The 22,361-nt window shown below is 48.8% G+C and overlaps 1 protein-coding gene across 1 annotated transcript in view; it reads left to right on the forward strand.

Moving 5' to 3' along the window:
- The window catches only part of SLIT3 (slit guidance ligand 3), a 596,997-nt gene that overhangs the window by 548,591 nt on the left and 26,045 nt on the right, over window positions 1-22,361 (forward strand). Inside the window, exons 24-28 of the mRNA XM_045502118.1 lie at window positions 4,939-5,010; window positions 6,761-6,924; window positions 9,148-9,272; window positions 15,184-15,281; window positions 19,293-19,432. Of these exons, the coding sequence (XP_045358074.1) occupies window positions 4,939-5,010; window positions 6,761-6,924; window positions 9,148-9,272; window positions 15,184-15,281; window positions 19,293-19,432 (599 nt within the window). The remainder of the gene's footprint in view (window positions 1-4,938; window positions 5,011-6,760; window positions 6,925-9,147; window positions 9,273-15,183; window positions 15,282-19,292; window positions 19,433-22,361) is intronic.

Consider the following 22,361-nt stretch of genomic DNA (forward strand, 5'->3'; position numbering starts at 1 on the left):
GCTATTTCAGTGTGTGCTCAAGAGATGTGGGGTGGGATTATCATTCATCATCCTCCGTATTTTTAACCCCTTATCCCTGAAGTAAGATTGTGCTTACTATTTATGTATGTGGGGCTGTTCATCTCTCCCTGCGCTACCGATTGCATGGATCCTCCCTACAGCATCCCTACAAAGGGCTCCATTGCCCTTTGCTTGATTATGTTTAGATACCATGAGCTTGCTCCCTTCCCAGATAATCCCACTCCATTTTTGACCAGCTGTTGAACATTAGACAATTCTGGTGATTCCTTAGGGACTTAAACCCTGGTCCCGGTTTGGCCCTTTGGTGCTACCAAAAAATAGAATTAATTGTGAATTTTAGAAATGGGAAGTGAGTGTTAGAAATTATCCTATCCAAACCTTACATTTATAAGGTAAGCAGACATACTCAAAAAGGTTTAGTGACTTGCCCACAATCATTCTCTTATTTTCTAAATGCCAATTGTGGGTTCAATGCTAAACACTAGACAGGAAAATAATGAAACAAGTTCTTGTCCTCAGAGAGCTCACAGTCTAGAAGAGGAAACAGACAAGTATATAAGCTACTGCCACACATGGCCATACCTGTGGGAGAGCCATGGGACCCAGTGTGGGCCCTCAAAAAGGCTTTCTGAGACAAAGATGGTAATCACCACTGACATATCTTAAACCTTGACCGTGTACTACATACTGGGCTACATACTTTAGTTACATTATCATATCATATCCACTTTTCATATCAACCCTAGGAAGAACGTACCACTATTAGCCCTATTCCCCAGACGTGGAAACAGAGGCTCAGCAAGGTTGAGTCACTTTGCCAAAGGGATGTAACCACTACAGAGTAAAGTTGGGATTTGAACCCAAGACTGTTGGCTCTTAGAATCACTGCCCTGAGCTTGTGCTCCCAAGGCTGAGTCTGCGCAGCTAGGGGGAGTTACCTGTGTGATGGGAGTGGAGAATGTTCTAGGCAGGGAGAATATAAATTCCCTAGACAGAGTCCCTGAAGTCAGGAAGGGCATGTGCACAGGGACCACAAGGAGCTACAGGTGTGGATGGATGTGGCTTCTGGGAATGGGAGCAGGAAGCTGTGCTGCAGACATGCCACAAGGTGGGAGCAGACGCAGGGCTGGACCCTGGTTTCCAGCTCCTAGCCCAGTGCTCTTTCCACCACACTCCATCCTTGCCACCAGAGATTATCTCTTTTTGTTGCCACCCATTTCAGACTTTTCTTGAGGATTAGAAGGATGTGGCCCAGAGATGCCTCTGATGAGAATTAAGGAATGTGGTGGAAAGACACCTGAACAGGAAGGTGACAGGCACGGGGTCACTCTGCCGAAACCCAGTGTTCCTCTTCTCCAGTCCTGGAGTCTGTCACAGGACATACACCCTGCATAGCTTCAGGCTTCCCCTCTGTGTGTGGGGAAGGCTTTGAGAGGACTAGCCCCAAAACACATCCCAGAACCTAAAGGGGAAGGAGTCATGGTGACCTTAGCCATGGCCGCAGCTCACATGAAGGAGTGTGCATCAAGTACAGGCCCCGCATGTAGCCCTGCGCCATCTGAACCACTTGCATTGTGTCTTTTAAGCTTCACAACTAGCTTATGAAGGGTACGTTAGATCTCTTCCTGGCTGAAGGATAGGAAAATCAGCTCAAACCACATTAGGCATGAAGAGAATTTATCAAAGCATATTAATGGGGCGCCTGGGTGGCGCAGTCGGTTAAGCGTCCGACTTCAGCCAGGTCACGATCTCGCGGTCCATGAGTTCGAGCCCCGCGTCAGGCTCTGGGCTGATGGCTCAGAGCCTGGAGCCTGTTTCCGATTCTGTGTCTCCCTCTCTCTCTGCCCCTCCCCCATTCATGCTCTGTCTCTCTCTGTCCCAAAAATAAATAAACGTTGAAAAAAAAAAATTAAAAAAAAAAAAAAAGCATATTACTGAAAACTTCAGTAGTAGATATTACATTCTAGGGCTGGGTGCAGGGACTTCCAGTGGTATCAGAAATGTGCCTCTTTCTGCTTCTCAAAACTGCCTCTGTCCTAATAGTTCCAGAGAAAGTCCCAGAAATATCTCACTGGCCCACTTAGGTCACCTGCTCAGCCTCAAACCAATCTCAGTGACTGATTGGGCTGACCTGGGCCATGGTTCTGCCCCTGAGACCAAACCAGTTGGACTGAGGGGAGGGAGGGGTGAGTCCCCCTTGGAAAAGGGAGGAACTGTTACAGAAGAGAGATTGGTGCCAATTAATCCACATTCCTAAAAAGATATCTACTGCAAGTGGATCCTGAGAACTCCCATTTTAGAGATGAGAAAACTAAGGTACAGAAAGATTGAGTCTGTTGAATCAGATAATCACACAGCCGGCAATGACTCACACCCAGGAGGTCTGATCCAGGGTCTTTAACCCTTAGGAGTGACCTAGCCCACTGAAAAGAGACTTCACCCACCCCAGCCCACATCTGGGGTGAGGATCTTCCCTGCCATCTATCATACACACTGGAACGCCTGTGCAATATACACATTCTGTGAGCACCTGGGGATCCAGAGACCCAAGGTTCAGGCAACCCAGAATTAACATGAGATGGTTCTGCCTTCATGTTGCTCTAAATGATGCCCTCATCCGCATCCCAACATTCCCAAGTTTGCTTTAACACCTATTAAGAGTCAGCAGGGAAAAGGAGTCCCAGGCGCTTGAAGATGGGTCATTCTGAGTTGGAAATTGCTTGCCATCACCAGCCCCATGAGGTGTAAGGGGAAAGGGGAGGAAAAGCAGTGGTGGGGGAGGGAGGAGGGAGTGCTTCCTGGGAGGGAACCTTTGTCCCACTTCCCTGGCATCCTTTAGGATGGTGGTTGGACACGCAAGAGTCTTTCTTTGGGGGCAAACCAGGAGAGAGAACCTGCAGTGTAGGCAGATTTCTTTTCGCGTTGTCCCAGTAAATTACAGCCCCAGTTACTCTGCAGTTTATGGAGATCTCAGCGGCTCAGCTCGTAATAAATGGGAGCGTGACTTACAGGAGTCACAGCGCCAAAGCTGCCTTTGGGTCATTTGGTGTTTTTAAATTAGGGCTTCGTGCCTCTCCAGGGGCCCAGGCCTCATTCAGAAATGATTAACAACAGGGCCGGGTGCATTTGCCAAACAGCAAGCAGCCATGAAGTCATCCAAGCTAATAGCAGGCAGGAGCCGGTGTGATTCATAAATAACCACGTGCATTCGAGACTAAATGATACTGATAAGTGTTAGGAAGTACTTCTAGCTCCTTCTTACGCAAGCCGGTGAGAAGCTACCTCCAACACTCTCTAGAGGACTGGTTACCTTCTTCCTGCTGTCCTGGGGAGCGAGAAGGGCAAGGAGCTTGAGGTGATGAGGATGACAGCCTGGGGCAGCTAAATGTGGTCCGGAGGACCAAGAGCATCAGCATCACCTGGGAGCTGGTCAGAAATGCAGCGTCTCAGGCCCCACCCAGACCCACTGAACCAGGGTCCCTGAGAATGGGTGTCAGAAATCCACCCATGTGTTGGCTCCAGCACTTAGTCTGTATTACATGTAATTAAGCTCCTGTCTGTATTTCAGCTCAAAACCCAGGGCAGGCTAACATCAGCCAAAAGGAAAACAAAAGGACAGATTCATTAGTTATTATCCTGTTTACACTTCCCCAGTCAACTCTAATCACCCCTTTGTTTTACTAGGGTTCCTTCACAGCACAGGGGACAGTGAGCAGTAGTCACTAAAGAAGGCTTTGAGTGTCTATGAATTTCACCTACCTTGCATTTCACAGCTCAGACCCAAAGTGAGTCATCAGTGTGGGGATATTTTTGTATGCAGTTGAGGCTTAATCCTTCAAAGGAGGGTATAATCCATGAATTGTGGATTTACTAGCATTGTTACTTGAGCACCGGAGCAATGTTCATTTGGCATTTTTCTCGTGGACCTATTCTCCAGGCATTTATTGGAAGGACAGTATATGCCACCACTTTGCAAGTGAGAATAGCTCCTGGCCCCTATACCACAGGGTGGAGAGAGGTATAATTAATACCAAGTAGGTTGCCTGGCCCCTTGGACACGCAGTCAGAAAATGCACTCAGATGCACACAGTGCCAGATACATACGTGTGTGGCCCAAACCCTTCCCCATAAAGATGAGGGTCCAGCCCCAGGCAGTCTCCCCAGGACCTGAGTGCTCTCCCCATCTATCACCTAAGCTGGGATTGATAACATTTCTCAATCTTCCCAGAATCTCTCTAGGTGAATATGAAGGGAACTAATTTATTGATCTGGCTGGGCCAGACATTCTTTGAGACCCTTTCACAAATATTGATAATGGTTGGTCATTCAGCGCGTAGAAAATGCCAGACTTTATATGGATTAATGCACCCACAACCACCTTCCATGACAAATCTTTTTACTTTTATTCCCGTTTTACAATAGGAAACTGAGGCACAGACAGGTAAATAACTTTGGCCACAGTCACACAGCTTGTAAGTGGCAGAGTCAGGATTTGAACGCAAGCAGCCTGGTTCTAAAACATACAGTCTCAGCCAGTTCTTCACATTCTCTCTTGGATGCCTCTGTTGGGTATCTCTCTCCATGCTTCAGGTGCAAAAACGGAGGCTCGGAAGAGTAAAGTTAACTTACCTAATGTTCCACAGTTAACAGGGGCTGGTTTCTGATTCCATCCCAGGCCTGTCAGATTCAAAAACCCATCCTCTTCTTTCCCATACCCTCTACCCCCAACATCCCCACTGCTGAGCTGGGCATGGAAACATTCACACACCTGCCGAGAAGGAGGGCACACCCCCCACTGTGAGCTTTGGGGCTCTGAGCACAGCTGAAAGGCATCTGGGCCAGCCTGGGACCCCAAGAATGTACTGAATTCAGAACTGTTACTGGGGGGTTAACCTCTGACCTGTGTTTCTGCTTCAGAACCCTCCATGGCAACGACATTTCCAGCGTTCCCGAAGGCTCCTTCAGTGACCTGACATCTCTTTCCCATTTGTAAGTAGCCATATTTCTGCCTGGTGTGGATCCATTCAAAATGCAGTATCATTAGAGTGCCAGAGATGACGCTGTGACTGTTAACATTTCAGTATTCATTCTTTCCATATGCATAGGGTATGTTCCATGAAAATGTGCCCACGTTGTGCACGTTGTGTGTTCTCTACTTCAGATGCCTTCAAAGGCATCATCAATTATGTAAACAATGTAAATGTTTAATAAGAAGAACTAACATAAAACTCTTACTGTGTGATAAACACTTTAGATGAATTATCTCATTTACTTCTTATAGCAATAAAGCATTTTTATCCCCTTCTTACACAGTGAAGCTTGAATGGAGAAGAACCAAAGAATTGGTCCAAGGGTCACACAGCTAGTAAGCAGCAGAGCCCTGGTTCCAACCCAGGTCTGCCTTGGCTCCAAAGCACATATTCTCTGCCACTCTGCATCAGGGATTCTGTCCCCATTGCACACAGGGGAAACCGAGGTCTGTAAAAATTAGGTGTTACAAACCTTTGCCAGGAACATTTCTGAGTCTATATGTATACAACTCTATGTATATTTGATTGTTTTCAGATTGCATGCATATATTGTGATACTGATACATTATGCATATACCTTATAAAACATCCAAAAAGTAGAAATTCTAAATGATACGATTTTTAAAATAAGCAAAAATCCTTGTATTTTCTCTCTGGACACCACTGTTGAGAGGTCTGCATCAGCCCATGCCGTCCCCCAGCTGTGCTTTTTTAAAGCTAAGTGGTGTAGCTGGAGGAGAAACTTGCTTCTACCCCCTTAGTTTCTGTGGCTGGTCTAAGAATTAGACTGACATAAGACAGAGCAACCGGAGAAAAGGATATAAATATAAATATATTTGATGTTTTTATGTGTATGTGGGAGTGTTCAAATGGAAAATGAAGACCCAAAGAAGCCATTGGACCCAAAAACTTATATACTTTTTTATACAAGGAATGATAAATTGTAGGGATGTGACAAGACAAAGGGCCTTGGGCTAGGGCAGCAATTGTGCGGCAGTGACTAGGACATATATGGAGAGGGACCACTGGAAGGTCAAGGTTATTTGAGCAGGTTGGTTTGGCCTGGTCCATTTTAGTATTCATTCCCAGTCTCTAGTGATAAGAATATTTTTCCCTTCTTGGTGCAGGGAGGGCATCTTTCTCACAGGAAACTTTCTGACTTGCTTTTAGGTAGAGACAGGGAGGTCAGAGAGCCCCTTCTGCACCTGCCATTTTTCAAGTACCTTTAGCTTGAAATAATCAATATGCCAAAGCAGCATATTTAGGGGTGGAGTGCTCTGAACCCTTTCTGTGGCCTGAAGCTTCTCCCTAGGTTGCTGTGTATCAAAGCCTTCTCTAAAGAGTGCATCCTTCAGTGGACCCTTCAGTAGGGCAAGGGAGCCAGATAATCAGATGGCCAAAGGTCCAGAAACATCTGAGAGGGGCTAGGATTAGATTGAGTTGAGGATTGAATTTTACCGGAGTAGATGAGAGCGAAACCTCAGAAGTGGGAGGGGGTTAAGCAGGGTGGAAACATCTGGGGGGACTGGAAATACAGTCTGGAGTCACTGACTTTGCCCCAATGGAAACTCCTTCTCTGCTGGTCCTCATGTCAGATACCCCCAATCTAGTCAGAGTCTGAAAATTCTGTTTCTCCAGAGGGCCAAGGATATGGAGCCTATGGGCCAAGCTGGGCAAGGGGGGCCCTGACTTCCTGCTCTGCCTCCTAGGGCGCTGGGAACCAATCCACTCCACTGTGACTGCAGTCTGCGCTGGCTGTCAGAGTGGGTGAAGGCGGGGTACAAGGAGCCTGGCATCGCCCGCTGCAGTAGCCCTGAGTCCATGGCTGACAGACTCCTGCTCACCACCCCCACCCACCGATTCCAGTGCAAAGGTACATGCTGACTCTCCCTCACCTCTCGAGGGGTCTGCTCTGTCTCCAACAGCTCACCAGAGCTGGGTGTCTCAACAGACGTGACTTCTAAACCACTGCCCTGTCTCTTCCATGAGCTGCACAGAGAGACTCAGATGCTATTATCTCCTCCAAGTTTCTCTGCTGGCGTCCCTACATGCTCCTCTCTGACTTCATTCTCTATATCATTTTGCACAGAGAAAAATCTTTAACTTGAATTTTTTTCACCCAACATTCTTAAAGCCTAAGCCTTTTCCCATTTTTACTACAGCAAGCTTTAGGTACATGAGATTTTAACTGACGACAACAAACTGCTGCTGGGTTTTTATGTGCTGGACATCATGTTAAGCACTTTTTTGTGTGTTATTTCATTTAATTCTCACTTTCCAAGTATTTATTCAGTTCCCCAACCCTCTCTGGGTTAGACTTCAGTATCACCCTTATTCTTAAGAATGAGAAAGCTGAGGCTTACTGAGGTTAAGAGACTTCTCAAGTCCACAGTTAGGATGATTCCAGGTCTTTCTGATTCCCCTGTACCTCCTTGTGGCCACCAGGCTTTAATAATTCCACCGTAACGTCTTTAGCCAGTTCCTGGCCCTGAACCTTTAGTCTTCACTGGGTATTTCCAGTTGTTTTCTTACCACTGATGCATAAAGGTCTTTCTCTATTGAAAATTATTCCTTAGATAAGATTCAGAGAACAGAAACTACTGAGCCAAAGTATGTGATCATTTTTAAGGTCTTTACACATATTGCCCTGCCATTTGGTGTCTAAAAGAGGGTTATAAACCACTTTATGCTCCCAGTAAGCACCATTTGAGTGCATTTTTCACCAGACTCTTACGTTATTTTATCTCATTTCATCTCATTGCTAACTAGATAGGTTTAAAAAAGTATGTCTCCTATTTTGTGTCTTTGCTTATTGGGGAAACTGCATTTTTTTCAAAAATTTACTTTCCATTTATGTCATACATTTGTCTGGTAGTGTCCTTTGCCCATCTCTTAGAGCCTTGAGTTTATTTTGATTTACATATATACTTTGATTACCCTATAAACTTCCTGTGTCTCACATTTCTGCTCAAAGCAGGAAAACATTCTTTTGGCTTTAAGATAATTTTTCATTTTCTCCTCCTGCTTCCAAGTCATCTCACTTGATTGATGCTAAAGAGGCCCAGATCAGTCTAAAACAATGTTTCTCAATCCTAGCTGCACATTTTGGAATCACCTGCAGAGCTTTTTACTGGTTCCCTGGCCCAACACTCCAAGTTTTGATTAAATCAGTGTGGGGTACAGCCTGGCCGTGTTGAAGATATTTAAAAGCACCTTCTCTGTTTCCTCTGTAAGGTGACCAATTCATCCCGGTTTGGCTGGGGCCTTCCTGGTTTTAGCACTGAAAGTCCTGTGTTCTGGGAATCCCTTCAGCCCCTGGCAAACAGGACAGATAGTGTCCCTGTTCTAATGGAAGCCAGGGTTAAGCCAGCTTGTACAGATTCTTAGGCCATCCTTTCTGTTCACCCCACCCACAAATGGTCAGACTTGCCCTGGGGTCATTCTCAACCCAATCTCCAAAGCTCTGTTCAAGGACCATGACCTCCATCCCTCCAGCCTTTGTAGCTGAAGAGAACAGGACACTGTCAAAACTGTCATAGATGCACAGTGTGCCTGAGCACAGTTTACCACCTGTCAACAATATCATTGCTGTGTCTTTTGGGGCCACTTCTTACTTCCTCCTGCCAATCAAGGGTTCCACAAGAGGGACTTCCTATGTGTGTCTTTGGCCCAGGCACCCTGCCTTCCTTAGCCTAGCATAGACTATTCCATGGGGAGAGGTGTTTAGGGGCAGAGGATTGGGAGGTCCAAATGGAGCCTGGGACCAGAGCTCCCCAAACATGAAAAGATACACAAGGGGTTTCTAATTATGGTGTATTGTTTATAGATTAGCTCCAAAATCGGATCAGGCTAATTACAGTAATTTATTTGACTGCAGAAGTGCTTCTGAATGATGTCCCACTGTGATTTTTTCCTCACTGGACAATGGCTGCATTAATGGGACTCAGCTAGACTGAATGGTGCTGGCTGGGGAGCCACCCTCTGTGTGTAGAGATGGAGAGGGGCCGGCAGCTGACTGAGGAAGGGGCCAGAGAGGAGGGAAAGGGAGGGAGGGGTGACAGTGACCTGCTACCAACATCCTGGTTTTGCTGTCCAGGGCCAGTGGACATCAACATTGTGGCCAAGTGCAATGCCTGCCTCTCAGACCCGTGCAAGAACAATGGGACGTGCAGCCAGGATCCTGTGGAGCTCTACCACTGCACCTGCCCCTATGGCTACAAGGTAAGATAGGAAGCCCCGCCCCCACCATTCACGGCCCAAGGAGGGCACTGTGCCCTGCTGACCCGCCCTTCTCCAAGGGCAGCCTGGAGAACTGCGTTTCACAGGTCACTCCAGAGTGGCACTTGGCACTTGCCAGTAACACTGCTATTCTACTGGTGGGGGCTGCCCAGTTGTGTCACACTCATGCAAAACACAGAGAACCCCATCTTGGCAGTGACACTCTAAGGAGGAAATGTAATATTTATATTTTCCTTGTTAAACATGAGGAAATAAGTCTCAGAGAGTGAAAATGCTTCCAAGTAGAGGCATCCCTTGAACTTACTATCCTGGCTTCCTTTCAAGGGGATTTCCAGGCTCTCCCCATCCCCTCCCTAACTCTGCCTCAGGAGGGCCAGTGCTGAAAGTGGGCTCCAGTTTGAGAAAGTACAGGGATGAGGGATTGAAAGACCTGGGAGCTGCCAAGCTAATGCACTGTTGACAGGCTCAGGTCAGCCAGGAAGGGGATGGAGACCCTCGTTCTCCTGGGTGTCCTCCCCAGAAATCCAAGCTAATTCCAAAGCAACTTTTCTTCCTTTCTTCTCACCCAACACTATCTATCCTAAGTCCCTACTAACATCTATAGAGTATGGACTACATGGCCAACATTCTGCTTGACATCCTATTCACCTTTTCTTTTTAAACACCCCTTATGAGGAAGGCTCATTACTTCCCATTTATAGATGTGGAAACTGGGCCTCAGATTGTTGAAAAGGCTTGACTCAGTGTCTCAAAGCTCATAAGCAGTAGGGTTGGGATAGGACCAAGAGCTATATGATTCCAAAGTCCCCACCTTTACTCCTGGATAGCCAAGCCCTCCGCCGTGGCTCGCTGGGGTCAACAAAACAGTGGTTCACTCCTCTTCCCCAGGACCTTCCCAGCTTCCAGCCTCGCCAAGGCACCCATCCGCATACAGTGGGCAAGCCAAGCATTCCAACACCACCCCAAAGCCCATCTACTGCACATGCCTAGTACAGGCAGAGCGGAAGGGAGCTGGTATCACTGGTCTCCTGTCCCCAGGGGGACTTGTATGTGTAGTGACAAGCTTGAGGGGCAGAATCACTCTGGGGAACAGGGCTCCCTGGTGGTTTTTCAGCTGTAGCTGTGTCTCCAGCAGATAGAGTCAGAGTGCCACCTATGGGCCTGCCATAGGAGAGCCCAAGGATTCCCTTTGCAGCCAGCCAGCCAGACGGCCTTGCCCCAGGCAGCCACCCCAGATCCATGCATCCTACATGTGCACTCGCACAGACATTGCAGGGGAAGTGTAGAAGTGAAGATACCATACTCAGGAGGCCTAGCTCCTCAAACCCACTTGTATTAATTCAGTGGAGAAAATTCAGGCTGTGGAATTATACAGAGGGCACATGTGAACTCCAGCTTTGCTGTTTACTAGCTATGTGGTGATGGCCGGTGGCTTTGCCTCAGCCTTCCCGTGGACAAACCAGGGCCTATCTCACAGGGGTGCTGTGAGAATCAAATGTGCAATAACATATGCAAGGCACCCAGGACAGCTGTTCAGTATGCACTCTGTACACTGGCACATTGCTACATCTCTCTCTACCCTTGCATGCTGGTCCTGATACCAGGATGTGGATGGGCCGCCATTAACAGGCAGTATGCTGCTGGTCTCACTAGGGATTCTCAGTCCATGACACTGTGAATTGCCAGAGATCATCAGTTGCTCTCCTGGAATGGTGATATGTGCATTTATAACATTCCCAATACCATGCCTATGCGTCGACTGTGGATCAGGCACTCAGCTGGACATTGGCATTTATTCCCTTCTCTGAGTTGTATAATCAACCTTTGAGGTGGGTGGGATCATCCCTATTTGAAAGATAAGGCCACTTGTTCAGACTTTGCTCGTAAGATTCTGAAGGTCTAGCAGAAGAATCTGAACTGAGATTTTGACCTTTACGAAGCTATCGGGCTCATGCAGGCCTGGAGTACCTTAAGGAGGAAGATGATAATGGTGGTGATGGTATGTGATGGTGATGATGGTGATGATGGTGAAGGAATATAAGCAGCCAGCATTTACTGAGTGCCTATTACATACTGACAGTATACTAAACAAGGTACAAGCATTATCCTGCATTCTCCTCATCAAAGCCTAAGGAGACAGGTCCTAAAATGGCCTTCATTTTCCAGTTTAGGAAACTGAGATAGTAGGTGAGGGAGTTGGGATTCAGAGCTCAGAACCAATGGATTCCAGAACCACTGTGAATACAGACCATTGTATTCACAGTCCATTGAGAAGCACCATGAATGCAGGGTCCCTAGCCATTTGGGACCTAAGTCTCCAGAAAAGGGAAAGTAGTTTATGCTGGTGGAAAGAACACCAAGCAGAATGGAAAGAACACTGTGGAGCTTGTCCCTACCTGACTGTGTGGCCTGGGACAGCTCCTACTCTCCTCCCCGTATCAGGTTCAATCTCAAAATGCAGCAGGTAGAAACGAAGAGGTCCTTTAACCTTTAACCCTGGGTTGCATCATACCCCCTGCTCTGCATTTATTCCCTGGCTTTCCCTTCTTCCTGGATTGGAGCCCACCCAGGCAGAGTGACTGAGGTAGTAAGTTCTGGGTGAGTTGCTAAGTTGACAATAATCACCAGACACCCACAAAACCAAGTTCAAAGTTCTGGCATTTCTCCATTTATTTCCAGATACTGCAGCGTTTCCATTGACTAGCTGAGTGACCTTGAAGCCACAATATTATCCAAAACAGCATGGCCCCCACTGTTCAGTGTTTGGTGGCAGCTACTGGTCATCTATAATGGCAGGCTTTTGTGAAGCAATTTGAGCACATTACCTCATTTAGCACCCTCAGTCACCTTCTGAAATAAGGTCTGTTAACGTCTTCTGGCAGATAAGGAAACTGAGGTTCAAAAAGATCAGATAACTTACCCGAGCTTCCACACCTAGGGAAGCACACAAACTAAACCGAGAGCCCTCCTCTCTCACAGGAAAGTCCCCACACTCAGTGCTCCACTAGGGACCAGGTCCTTCAGAGCCTCACTCCCCACCTGGAGATGTGAAGCATCACACTCACCTGCAGAGCTCCTAGAAGGATTCCGAGTGTCATGTTTGTGCTTCGCCCGCCTTGGTGCCAGGATTCAGTAGGCACTTCACAGAGAGACCTGTTTTACAGCTGTTTCGCGTTGGGGGAAATAAGATGTATGTTTGGGCTCGTTCTTTTTCAGCCATTTAGCTTCACGTGTGCATGTTCAGTGTCTACACGCAGTGCTTCTCACGCTGTACTGTGCGCGAGAACTACCTGGAGGTCTTAGTAAACGCAGCTTCTGATCCATTAGATCTGAGGTCAGGCCCAAGTTTGTACCTTTCTAACAAGCTCTCAGGGAACGCCGGAGCTACTAGCCTGAGGACCACACTCTGAGTAGCAAGGTCCTGGAGCAGCTCTCCTGGCTGTCTCAGAAAGAGGTTTCCAACAGGGACAGCTACTCCCCGGCTCCTTTAAAAGAAGCCAGAAGCCCCAGCCATGTCCCTGTCTCCCACCTTCCCTCCCTCTCTATTTCTCTCTCTTTCTCTATTTCTCTCTCTCCCATACACACACACACAGCAGTGGGGACCAAGGAACATCATAAATCTAGTAGATTTTAGCAAAATGAGGCTGAAGAGAGTTGAATTGAGCTAATTAGCCAGGTATTGAGAATGGTGATTATTTCTCAAGGACACGTAAGTGACAGAAATCCTTACCTCCAGGCCCATTTAGCACATCACCAAGAGCTACAGTCTGCCTCCTGGTTTCTGAGCTCAGTATAAGTGACCCGAGCAGACGTCACCAACCCCACCCCCAGGGGAAGATCCCAGCTGGAGTCCCTGATACTCAAGAGTTCCCCCAGAGCAAAGAGGCTAGCCCAGGCAGGGGCCAGGGAGGCCCTGCCTTGACTTGATCAAGTTCTCTTGTCCTGCTCTTCGTGGCTCATCCATCTAACACACACAAAAACTCCTGAACAATTCGGTACCAACCAAATGCCTGAAAAAAGTCTTTTGAGCTCCCACATTCAGCCCTGCCTCAGACCCCTGTAGTAATCCTCCTCCTCATCATCCGAATAGCTTTTATTTAGGTTGCTACCATACATGCCTTGTGCTTTATATATGTGTGATTTCTAATATTCATTCCATAGGGTAGGTATTATTCCCATTTTACAGATGATAAAAACAAGGCTCAGAGAGAACTGGTAGTTTCCCCAAGGCACACAGCAGCCAGACTGGAGTGTGTGCTCCAATGTGCTACCCCTGGAGCCCATGTTTTGAGAGGGCAGCATCAGTGACCCAGCAGAGGGGTTCCCAGTGCTGGCTCTGGACTGGATGCCTGGGTTCAGCTGCTGCCTATTCCACTTAACTGCTGTGCAATCTTGGACATATTAGCTCACTTTCCAAGTCTGCCTTCCCAATCTGAAAAGGGCAGTAATAACAATCCTACCGATCACATAGGGTTGTTGTGAACATTATATGTGATTGTGAATATAAAACACTTAGCGTGAGGCCTGGAATGGAAAATGTTCTCAATAAATTGAGAATGAGTATTGCGTTTTCCATTGCACGCAATGACTTTGTGAAAGGGATCCCGTGTTGTTCTGGTTTAGGATAAGCCCAGATCCCACATCAAACTGCATTCTTCTTCTCCCCCTCAAGAAAACTCTGACTGGCCGTTAGCTGTGAGGGGGCATGAAGGGAGTCAAGACAGACGTGGCCATGCCTCCTGGCTGCTGGATACTGCAAAGGTTTCAGGGTTGGAGACAGTAGGGAGAGTCGTAGGCCCAGCTGGCAGCGACCTTCGAGCCAGGGAGCCCAGCCCCACTCCGTCACAGGCACTGGCAGCAGCAGAGGCGGGAAGAGGATTTTCTCAAGCAGATGGCGAGCAGGTGGTATGGCGGTGGGAGGGCTCCCGTGATCACCCCCGCCTGGCATGGTGCCCACACCAAGTCCACAGCCCAGAAACAAATACAACGGATGCCTCCCCAGACCCCGCAGGTCCTCTAAGGGACTGCTTGCCAAGACTTGGGTGTAGCGCTGGTGTGTCGGTCCCAGGGGAGGGGGGAGTTAGAGCCAGAGGGCCAGCGGGCTGCTCCCTGGTCTTAATGTCCACAGCCTCTGCCTTGGCCTCCCTCCTCAGTGCCTTCATCTTCACTGTCCTTCTGCCTGGCATGCTCCTCCCCACCTACTGCAGTTGACTCCTCAGCTGAAACGTCCCCTCCAGAGGGGCCTGCTCCAGAGGAATGCCACCCCACACAAAATTGTCTGTCCCAGAGGTCCTCAATCTGGCCTAACATTAGAATCGCCTGCAGAATTCTAAATACCAACACCTGGGCCCACTTCCAGACCAATTAAAGGTAGATCTCTGTGGAATTGTCACCCTATAGGGGCAAGGTCCTCTGGCCACACTTCAGCCCCAGCCCTCCCTACTCAAGTTGTGGATTATATTGAGGCCTCAGTGCAGCTAAGAGTACCGTGTCCTCTGCTAGGTAGCTCTGTGAGGTAGGCTGAGAGTTAAAAGGCCTAGATGAGGTCATGGCCAGCCAACCAGGAAGAGATGAAGCTGGAATATGAAACCAGGTTTTCCTGTACCCAAAGCCCATGCTCTTGCCCTGCAGTTCAGGATAAAGAAAAGGATGTGAATTCCAGGAAGTAGGGAAGCTGGGGCCTGAACTCCTCAGTTCTCAACCTTCTCTCAATGTGGAACGGCCAAAAGCCAGGGCCCCCTTTGGCGTCCTCCAAGCCACACAGCAGAGGCCACAGAGAGGCCTTCTGCCCGGCCTCATCCCAGAGGACGCTGGGAACTCCAGGGGGCCTCCTGGTCAAGGCAGCCACTGAAAGCCTCCCTAACCAGGTGCTTCTCCCTCTCCTGCTCCTCAGGGCAAAGACTGCGCTATGCCCATCAACACCTGCATCCAGAACCCCTGTCAGCACGGAGGCACCTGCCACCTGAGCGAAAGCCACAAGGATGGGTTCAGGTAACAGCTCACCCTTGGGCCTTCCCTCCCTCAGGGGGCTTTATAGGCAGACCACTGGGGCAGGCTGATGCACAGCTGTTCACTGAGGGCCTACTGTGTGCCCACACTGTGCCAAGTCTGTTATGCAGATCATCTCAAGGCTCTTCCCACCCTGTAAGGGAGCTACTGTGATCCCTACTATACAAATGAGAAGATTGAGGCACCAACAGGAGCTATTCTTTGCCCACAGTGACACAGTTAGTGAGCGTTCCTATGGGGAATTCAGAGAGTCTGTCTCCAGAGCCAGGAGGATACCTAAGGGAGGCTAAAGCTGCTGGCACAAGTCAGAGAAGGATGGCATGATGGCCCAAGCCCCCCCCCTTGGGATGGCCCAAGCATGGCAATTCCACCTCTGTTTCCTGTGTGCTAAAAACAATGATCATAGGTGATATTGACTACATGTTCATCATGTGCCAGGCACAAACTAGCCGTGCAGCCTCTAATTTAAATGCTCACAATGAGCCTACCCACTGCAAGCTGGTACTATCCCCACTTAACAGATGAGGAAACTGAGGCACAGAGATTTACTTGCTCTAGGTCACATATCCTGACACATTCCTGGATCTTCCAACCCCACTGCTTTCCTCCCAGGAATTCAGAGCTCAGGAAGAAAAACAGATAGAAGCCACTTAAGTTTTCCCCATCCCTGTCAATTAGGTGGACTTTTGAGGCCTCTGCCAAACTTCAGGCTCCCTTCCTGCTTCCCCCCCTTCCCAGCTGCTTTCACGTGCCCAGCTTGCCGGCCCATGGCCCTGGCAAAAACAGACCTGTGGAAACTGGTTCCTTTAGCACCCCAGTGAGCGAGTGGGCCGGGCAGTAAAGCAGGGGCACCCAGTGCAGAGCTGTGTGTGGATGTCTTAGAGCACAGGTTGCAAACAAGTAGCAAAGGCACTCTGGGTGGGGGGAAGGAGGGGCTGCTGTGCCGTCTGTGAAAGAAATCAGGTTCTAGGCCCTAGTTCTTCCGACAGAGCCCAGCCTGCCCCCGTGTCCACCTGCCAAGCCAGCCCCCAAACTCTGGCTCTTAAAAAGTGAAATAAATTCAAGGCCAGGTTTGCTTTCCTGCCTGGAGTCGGCCAAACTACCCACTCCCACCTTCTCGCCGGGAGCAGGGGTAAGGAGAAACCACACAGAAATTTCACAGAGGTGGCCACATGGCCCCAGCCAAGAAACACACCTCCAGGGTAAAAGCCTGGCTCTGCCCACCCTGCCCAGAAATGGAGGTCTGCAAGAGTGAGGAGTGCCCCCTGCAGGCGACTGTCTCTCCCCTCCCTGTCCCCCTCTGCATGTGCCCCCCTCTCTGTCTCTTTGTGGGGTATCTCTCTTCGTCTCTGGAACTGCAGGTGAGCAGAAGGAACCTTCCTGGTTTCCACCTTCCGTTGTTGAGATTTGAATGAACTGGAAATACTTTTAGAATTTAATTTTCAAGGAAAAGGGCCCAAATCTACAGGATTAGGGAAATGGGGTAGAGGATTAAAGCAATGAGGCCCACATGCTGGGGAAAGCATAGTTTGTGTGGGCCTGCCAAGGGCCAGGAGCACTCCCCCTCACTAGGTTAGCACCTGATAGGTTGGCAAAGGGAGGGACACCTATCAGGGAAGCTTTGCTCCCTTTTTCCCTCCTGTGTCCGTTTGCTGGGGCTGCCATAACCAAGCAGTGCACCAGGGCGGCTTGGACCAACAGAAATGTATTCCCTCACATTTCTAGAAGCCAGAAGTCCAAACTCAAGGTGTCAGCAGAGCCACACTGGCTTTCAAACCTGTAGGGGAAGATCCTTCCTTGCCCCTTCCTAGCTTCTCGTGGTGGCTAGTGATCTCGGGCCTTCCTCACTGCAGCCTTCATCCTCATGTGGCGTTCACCCTGTGTCTCTGTCTCCACATGGCCATCTTACAAGGATGGCAGTAGATCTGGGGCCCACCCTACTCCAGTATAACCTCATCAGAAACGACATCTGCAAGGACCTTATTTCCAAATAAGGTCACATTCTGAGGTGCTGGGGGTTAAGACTTCCAGATACCTTTTTGAGGGGACACAATTCAACCCATAACATGTCTTGTGAGTGATAATTTTGGAAGTTTCACCTACCTCTTCATCAGATGCTTTGCTCATCTTGATGCATTATCTGATCACAAGAAGAGCAAAGACTGGCAGAGCTGGCCGGGCAGGAGACTAAGACGGCCCCACAGCTCACTAGGTGCCCCTGGAGTCTCCTTGACAACCCCCAGCCAAGGTTTCCAGGGAGGGCAGAGGAGACTTTAGTCTTCTTCCCTCCCTCTGTCTACTCCATGAGCAACCCAACCCCTAAAAGCCATCTGCATCCCACTTTCATGCAACCCTAAGACTTTGGGGACAGCCAGAGTAACTCCTTTCAGGAAAATAGGCAACACTATGGCTTCAGACCCTTAAAAACCTACTGTCCGTCCAGCTCTGAAGAAATCGCTTTTCCTGAACTTCCAGGGTCCCTCCTAGAAAAAAGAAATACATCATTTTGCTCCACCCCAAGAGCTCAGACCGAAGAACCTTTTGTAGAAAACATGACATGGTGGGCACCTGGGTGGCTCAGTCAGTTAAGTGCCCAACTTTGGCTCAGCTCATGACCTCATGGTTCCTTAGTTCGAACCCTGAATTGGGCTCTCTGCTGTCAGCACAGAGCCTGTTGATCCTCTGTCCCCCACTCTTTCTGCCCCTCCCCTGCTTGTTCTTTCTCTCAAAATAAATTTAAAAACTTAAAAAAAAAAAAAAAAAAAAAAGAAAATGTGACATGGTTTTCAGGTTGTAGAGGAAAGGAGGTTAAGTAAGATTCCAGAAATCCACTTCCTATGAGTTTAGTTTTATAGCTAAATACCAAATCGGAGGAATCTGTAAAACAGAGAGAGGCCTGGAATTCTGGGCCTGAAGCTGGAACGTATGTTCGTATGTTCGTGAATGGGGTGTAAATCCCTGACCAGGGGGCTGGGCCACAGAGGGAGTAAGTAAGTGCCTGCAGCTCATTTAGTCAGCATTTGTCTCCCTCGTGCCCCTTCCTAAACTCCCCTGGCCCCATCTCATCTGCTCAGCTTTATCTATCCTGACTTAGTTTGCAGGCCTAATCCTGGGGTGTGGCCGGGGTTGGGCAGAGGATACAGGAAGTTTGAGGTTTGTATCTAAGAGCTGTAGCTCTCCAGATCCTCCCACCCCATCCCCTTATCTGGAAGAAGCTGGAGGGAACAATGGCATCTCTGAGAAAGGTTAAGGAGGCTGAGTGTGGAAGTCATTTAGAACTGAAGCTAACGCGTTCTGAGTCTTTTCTATGTACTAGGTCTCCTCCTAAGCCTTTTACTTATATAATCTTCTTTTATTGCCCACAACCAACCTGGAGGTAAATGATATTACCCTAGTCCATAGATGTGGAAACTGAGACACAGAATTTAACTAATTTTCCTAAGATCGAATACCTAGGAAGTGGCAGACTCAGACTTCATTCCCAAGAAACTCGGCTGCAGATCCTGATCTTGGCCACTTTGTCCTATTCCTGTTCAAGGTAGAGAGGCTTTCCTGGAGTAGGAAGTCGCTCAAAGGGGGATGTTTGTTATGCCCTTTATCCCTTTGTCTACAAACCACTCCCCGGAGAAGAGGGGAAGGAAGACAGCTGGAGGAATTTAAAGTCTATCACCAGGGAAAGCACTTCCAGCTGGGGGGAAGGTGAGGGGGCATTGCTGGTGAGAACTCCCCAGAGCTAACGCAGCCATCCACCGCCAGGGGAGATGGAATTCCGCCCAGAGATAGGGGTCTAGATGAAATGACCTCTCAGGCTCCTGAGGGTCTTCCTGCTCAGGACCCCAAGGCTTCAAGTATCCAGAGTGCTGCCTCGGAACTCCATCCAGAGAGAAACCTGACTAATTATATCCCCCCAACATTCTTTTCTGCCACTCCAACCCCACCCAACACTCCTTATTCCCTGGCTCCCCTTCTTCCCCACCCCACACACCCCCAAAGCTGCTCCTGCCCTCTGGGCTTTGAGGGGCAGCGGTGTGAGATCAATCCAGATGATTGCGAGGACAACGACTGTGAGAACAATGCCACCTGTGTGGATGGGGTCAACAACTACGTGTGCGTCTGCCCTCCTAACTACACAGGTAAGGTCCCCTGGTGCCTGTGCATGGTGGCAGGCCAGGTGTCATGCACTAAGGAATGCTGTTATCTTAGTTTTCAGGGCCTGCACCCACTCCCCTGTGGACAGAGATGTGAATCCCCAAAACCTGGTGTTGTGCCATGATGGGCTTCCCAGAGGCCCTCTCTGTTTGCTTGTCCACCCTCACCACCTGCCCCAACCCTGCACATCTCTAGCTCCTCCCTACTTTGAGACAGGTTCCGAGGGCAAGTTTGCTGTCCATTCCATTAGCCTTCCCCTCCTCCGGGAACTAGAGACCCAGTGGCGATTGAAGCTAGTGAGAGGGGCTTGCATTACATTTAATCTTCATTCAGTTCTAGTCTGCTTTCTCTAGAAATTTACTTTCCAGACACTTTCCAGCTAGGAACTGGAGACACAAAAATGACCAAGACAAAGTCCCCTCTGATCAGAAAGCTCATTGTCAAGTAGAGGGAGACATGTATTCAGTAGAACGAGACTATAACACCTGGAAGCCTGGGGGGTCGTGGGGTCACAGAGGATGAACCTAACCCAGCTGGGGAATAAAAGAAGGCTCCCCACAGGTTGTTCCTCAGGATAATCATCCTACCCACCCACCCCCAAAACACAACACCTTTATTTCCTATATTAACAGCTCCTAATGAGGACAGTTAAATATACCACTAGATTATGAAGCAAAATGCACCTCAGTGGTGCAAGCACAACCTCCTTTGTTATAGGATCCACCTAAAGTGGCATATCCCAAAATGGAATTCCATGAGTTCTTTGAGGAAAAGGCTCCATAAACAAAAAGTTGGGGAAACGCTGTATGTAACACTAGCTCTCTTCCACGTGATACAAATGAGCCTATTAAAGGTTTTCACAATTCCTGTTTGAAACAATGCTATTTAACTTCTTTTAACCCAGTAAGTTTCAAATTTATTTTAAGTCAGAACTTCCCTCCTACCCTACCCCCAAACTCCTTCCCAACCCCGGACATCCTGTGTTGCAAGAAACATATTTTAGGAAATACCAACCTAAGGTGAGGATGAAAATAAGGACCATGCAACCCAGGGACTGCCACACCCTACCCTGCTGGCACCTGGCATGATGTCAAGAGTGAGGTAGGGGATGGGATATACAGATGCTGATTAGAAGCCTACAGAGAAGGAAGCCAGCTAGCCCCCATTGCTCCTCAGGGTCCTGTGGCTGACACAGACCTCAAGCCCATTAGCCATGTATTCCCCAAGCACATTCTTGGGACTGTGGTGGAGCGTGCCAAGACCAACTGAGAAAACCACCTGCTCTGCTTACTCCTCGCCTCTTGGGGTCCCAGAGAAGGCTTTACGCTTGGGGAAAGTGCAGGGAAATCTGCTGAAGGTCTACTTCCCTTACCCCTTATATCTTCCATCTTTGCAGAGAGGAGTTGTAGCCAAGAGTTAAAGTAGCAAGAGGCAACACTTATTATGCTCCTACTGTATACAGAGTACTGAATTAACTAACAGGGATACCAAGAAGTCTAAAGAATACCCTCCAGCCGCAAGGGGCATCTGGTCTACCTAAGATGAGAGGAGGGGTCATGTAGGGCCAAATCATTGGTCCGGAAGAATCTGCTCACTGCCAGAAGAGAGACAGTAAAAATCCCAGCAGTTAAAAAAAGAAGGCAAAGGGACTCAGAATAGACTTTGGGGCAAATGGGCAGTGGAAGGGGGACTGAGGACACACTTGTTGAGGTGGTTTCCTGCCCCAGTGGAATAGCCTAGCCTGCGTCTACAGGTGACTGAAGTGCACCTCTGCCCGAGAATGGGTTGTCATGGTTTTCTCTGTCCCAGAAAACATCGCCAGTCCCACACAAACACCTGTGTGCCTCTCTGGGTGTCTCCAGGAAGTGAGGAAGAGGAAAAGGCTTATAAAGAACACAGTGCCCTCTGTGGTCTTGAGAGGCTGGCAAAATGAGGACAGGGTCGGGGTGGGCTTGTCCCCACCACAGCAGAGAACAGACTCTGGGGCTGTGGATGTCATTCATCTCCTCCCCAGCCACCCTCAGGACCTTCCTCTGCCCTGTCCCTGCAGCCTTCTCTGCCCCTATTCCCACCCCGACCTGTGAGAGAAATTCCGTGGGTAAAGCTTTCCTCTCTTATATCACTGTCCACCTGGCCAGGTGGAATTTAAGGGAACCCAAAGCTCATGGGTGCATCTGCCACTGCCCTCACCCCTGCCATCCTGTCTCACTTCCCTCCACATTCCCAAAACACATCTCCGATGGCATGAGCTTTGGGGAGCTTGGACATGCAAGGACCTCCCTGGGTATTTATGACCCGTTCTTCATTTCTTGGCACGATGAATTTCAAAGGGAGTGTATTCAGAGACCTAAACATTAAATTCCTTTCATATTTTCTTCTTTGAGAAAATGCAGGGTGCTTACTTATCTACAGCAGGTGCACTGTGCTGCTAAGCCATGTCCACTCCTCCAGGAAGCCTCTGGGCTTCCAGAGAGTTTATCCCTGTGGTTACACATCTCTATGTTACAGTCACCTACTGATTTATAGATCTCCCCCACTAGGCTAGGGGGAAGACAAGACCTGGTCACTGTTGTGTCCCTAGTACCCATCACAGTGTCTACCACACAAGAGGTGCTTAGTAAATTGATGGGGAATGAAAAAAACAACTAAACACAGCCCAAAGTCAGGGGCTGATGTCCTACAGTTTCAGCTGCAGCAGCCCCTTAATGGTCAGGTGAAACAGCCCAATGATGGTGCTATGACAGTGCCCAGGGAAAATCCCAGAACCTTCCCATTGTTACCACTAGGGAGACTGAAAAAGAGGTACAGCAGAAAGGATACATCGAGAGAGCAAATGCAGGGTGCCTGAGATCCATGACCTCCTGACAGGGGGCTGGTTGGACCTGACCTTCTAGTCAGGGTATCCCCCAGGTC

The sequence above is a fragment of the Leopardus geoffroyi genome, chromosome A1 (assembly GCF_018350155.1).
Source record: "Leopardus geoffroyi isolate Oge1 chromosome A1, O.geoffroyi_Oge1_pat1.0, whole genome shotgun sequence".
NCBI classification, from domain to species: Eukaryota; Metazoa; Chordata; class Mammalia; order Carnivora; family Felidae; genus Leopardus; species Leopardus geoffroyi.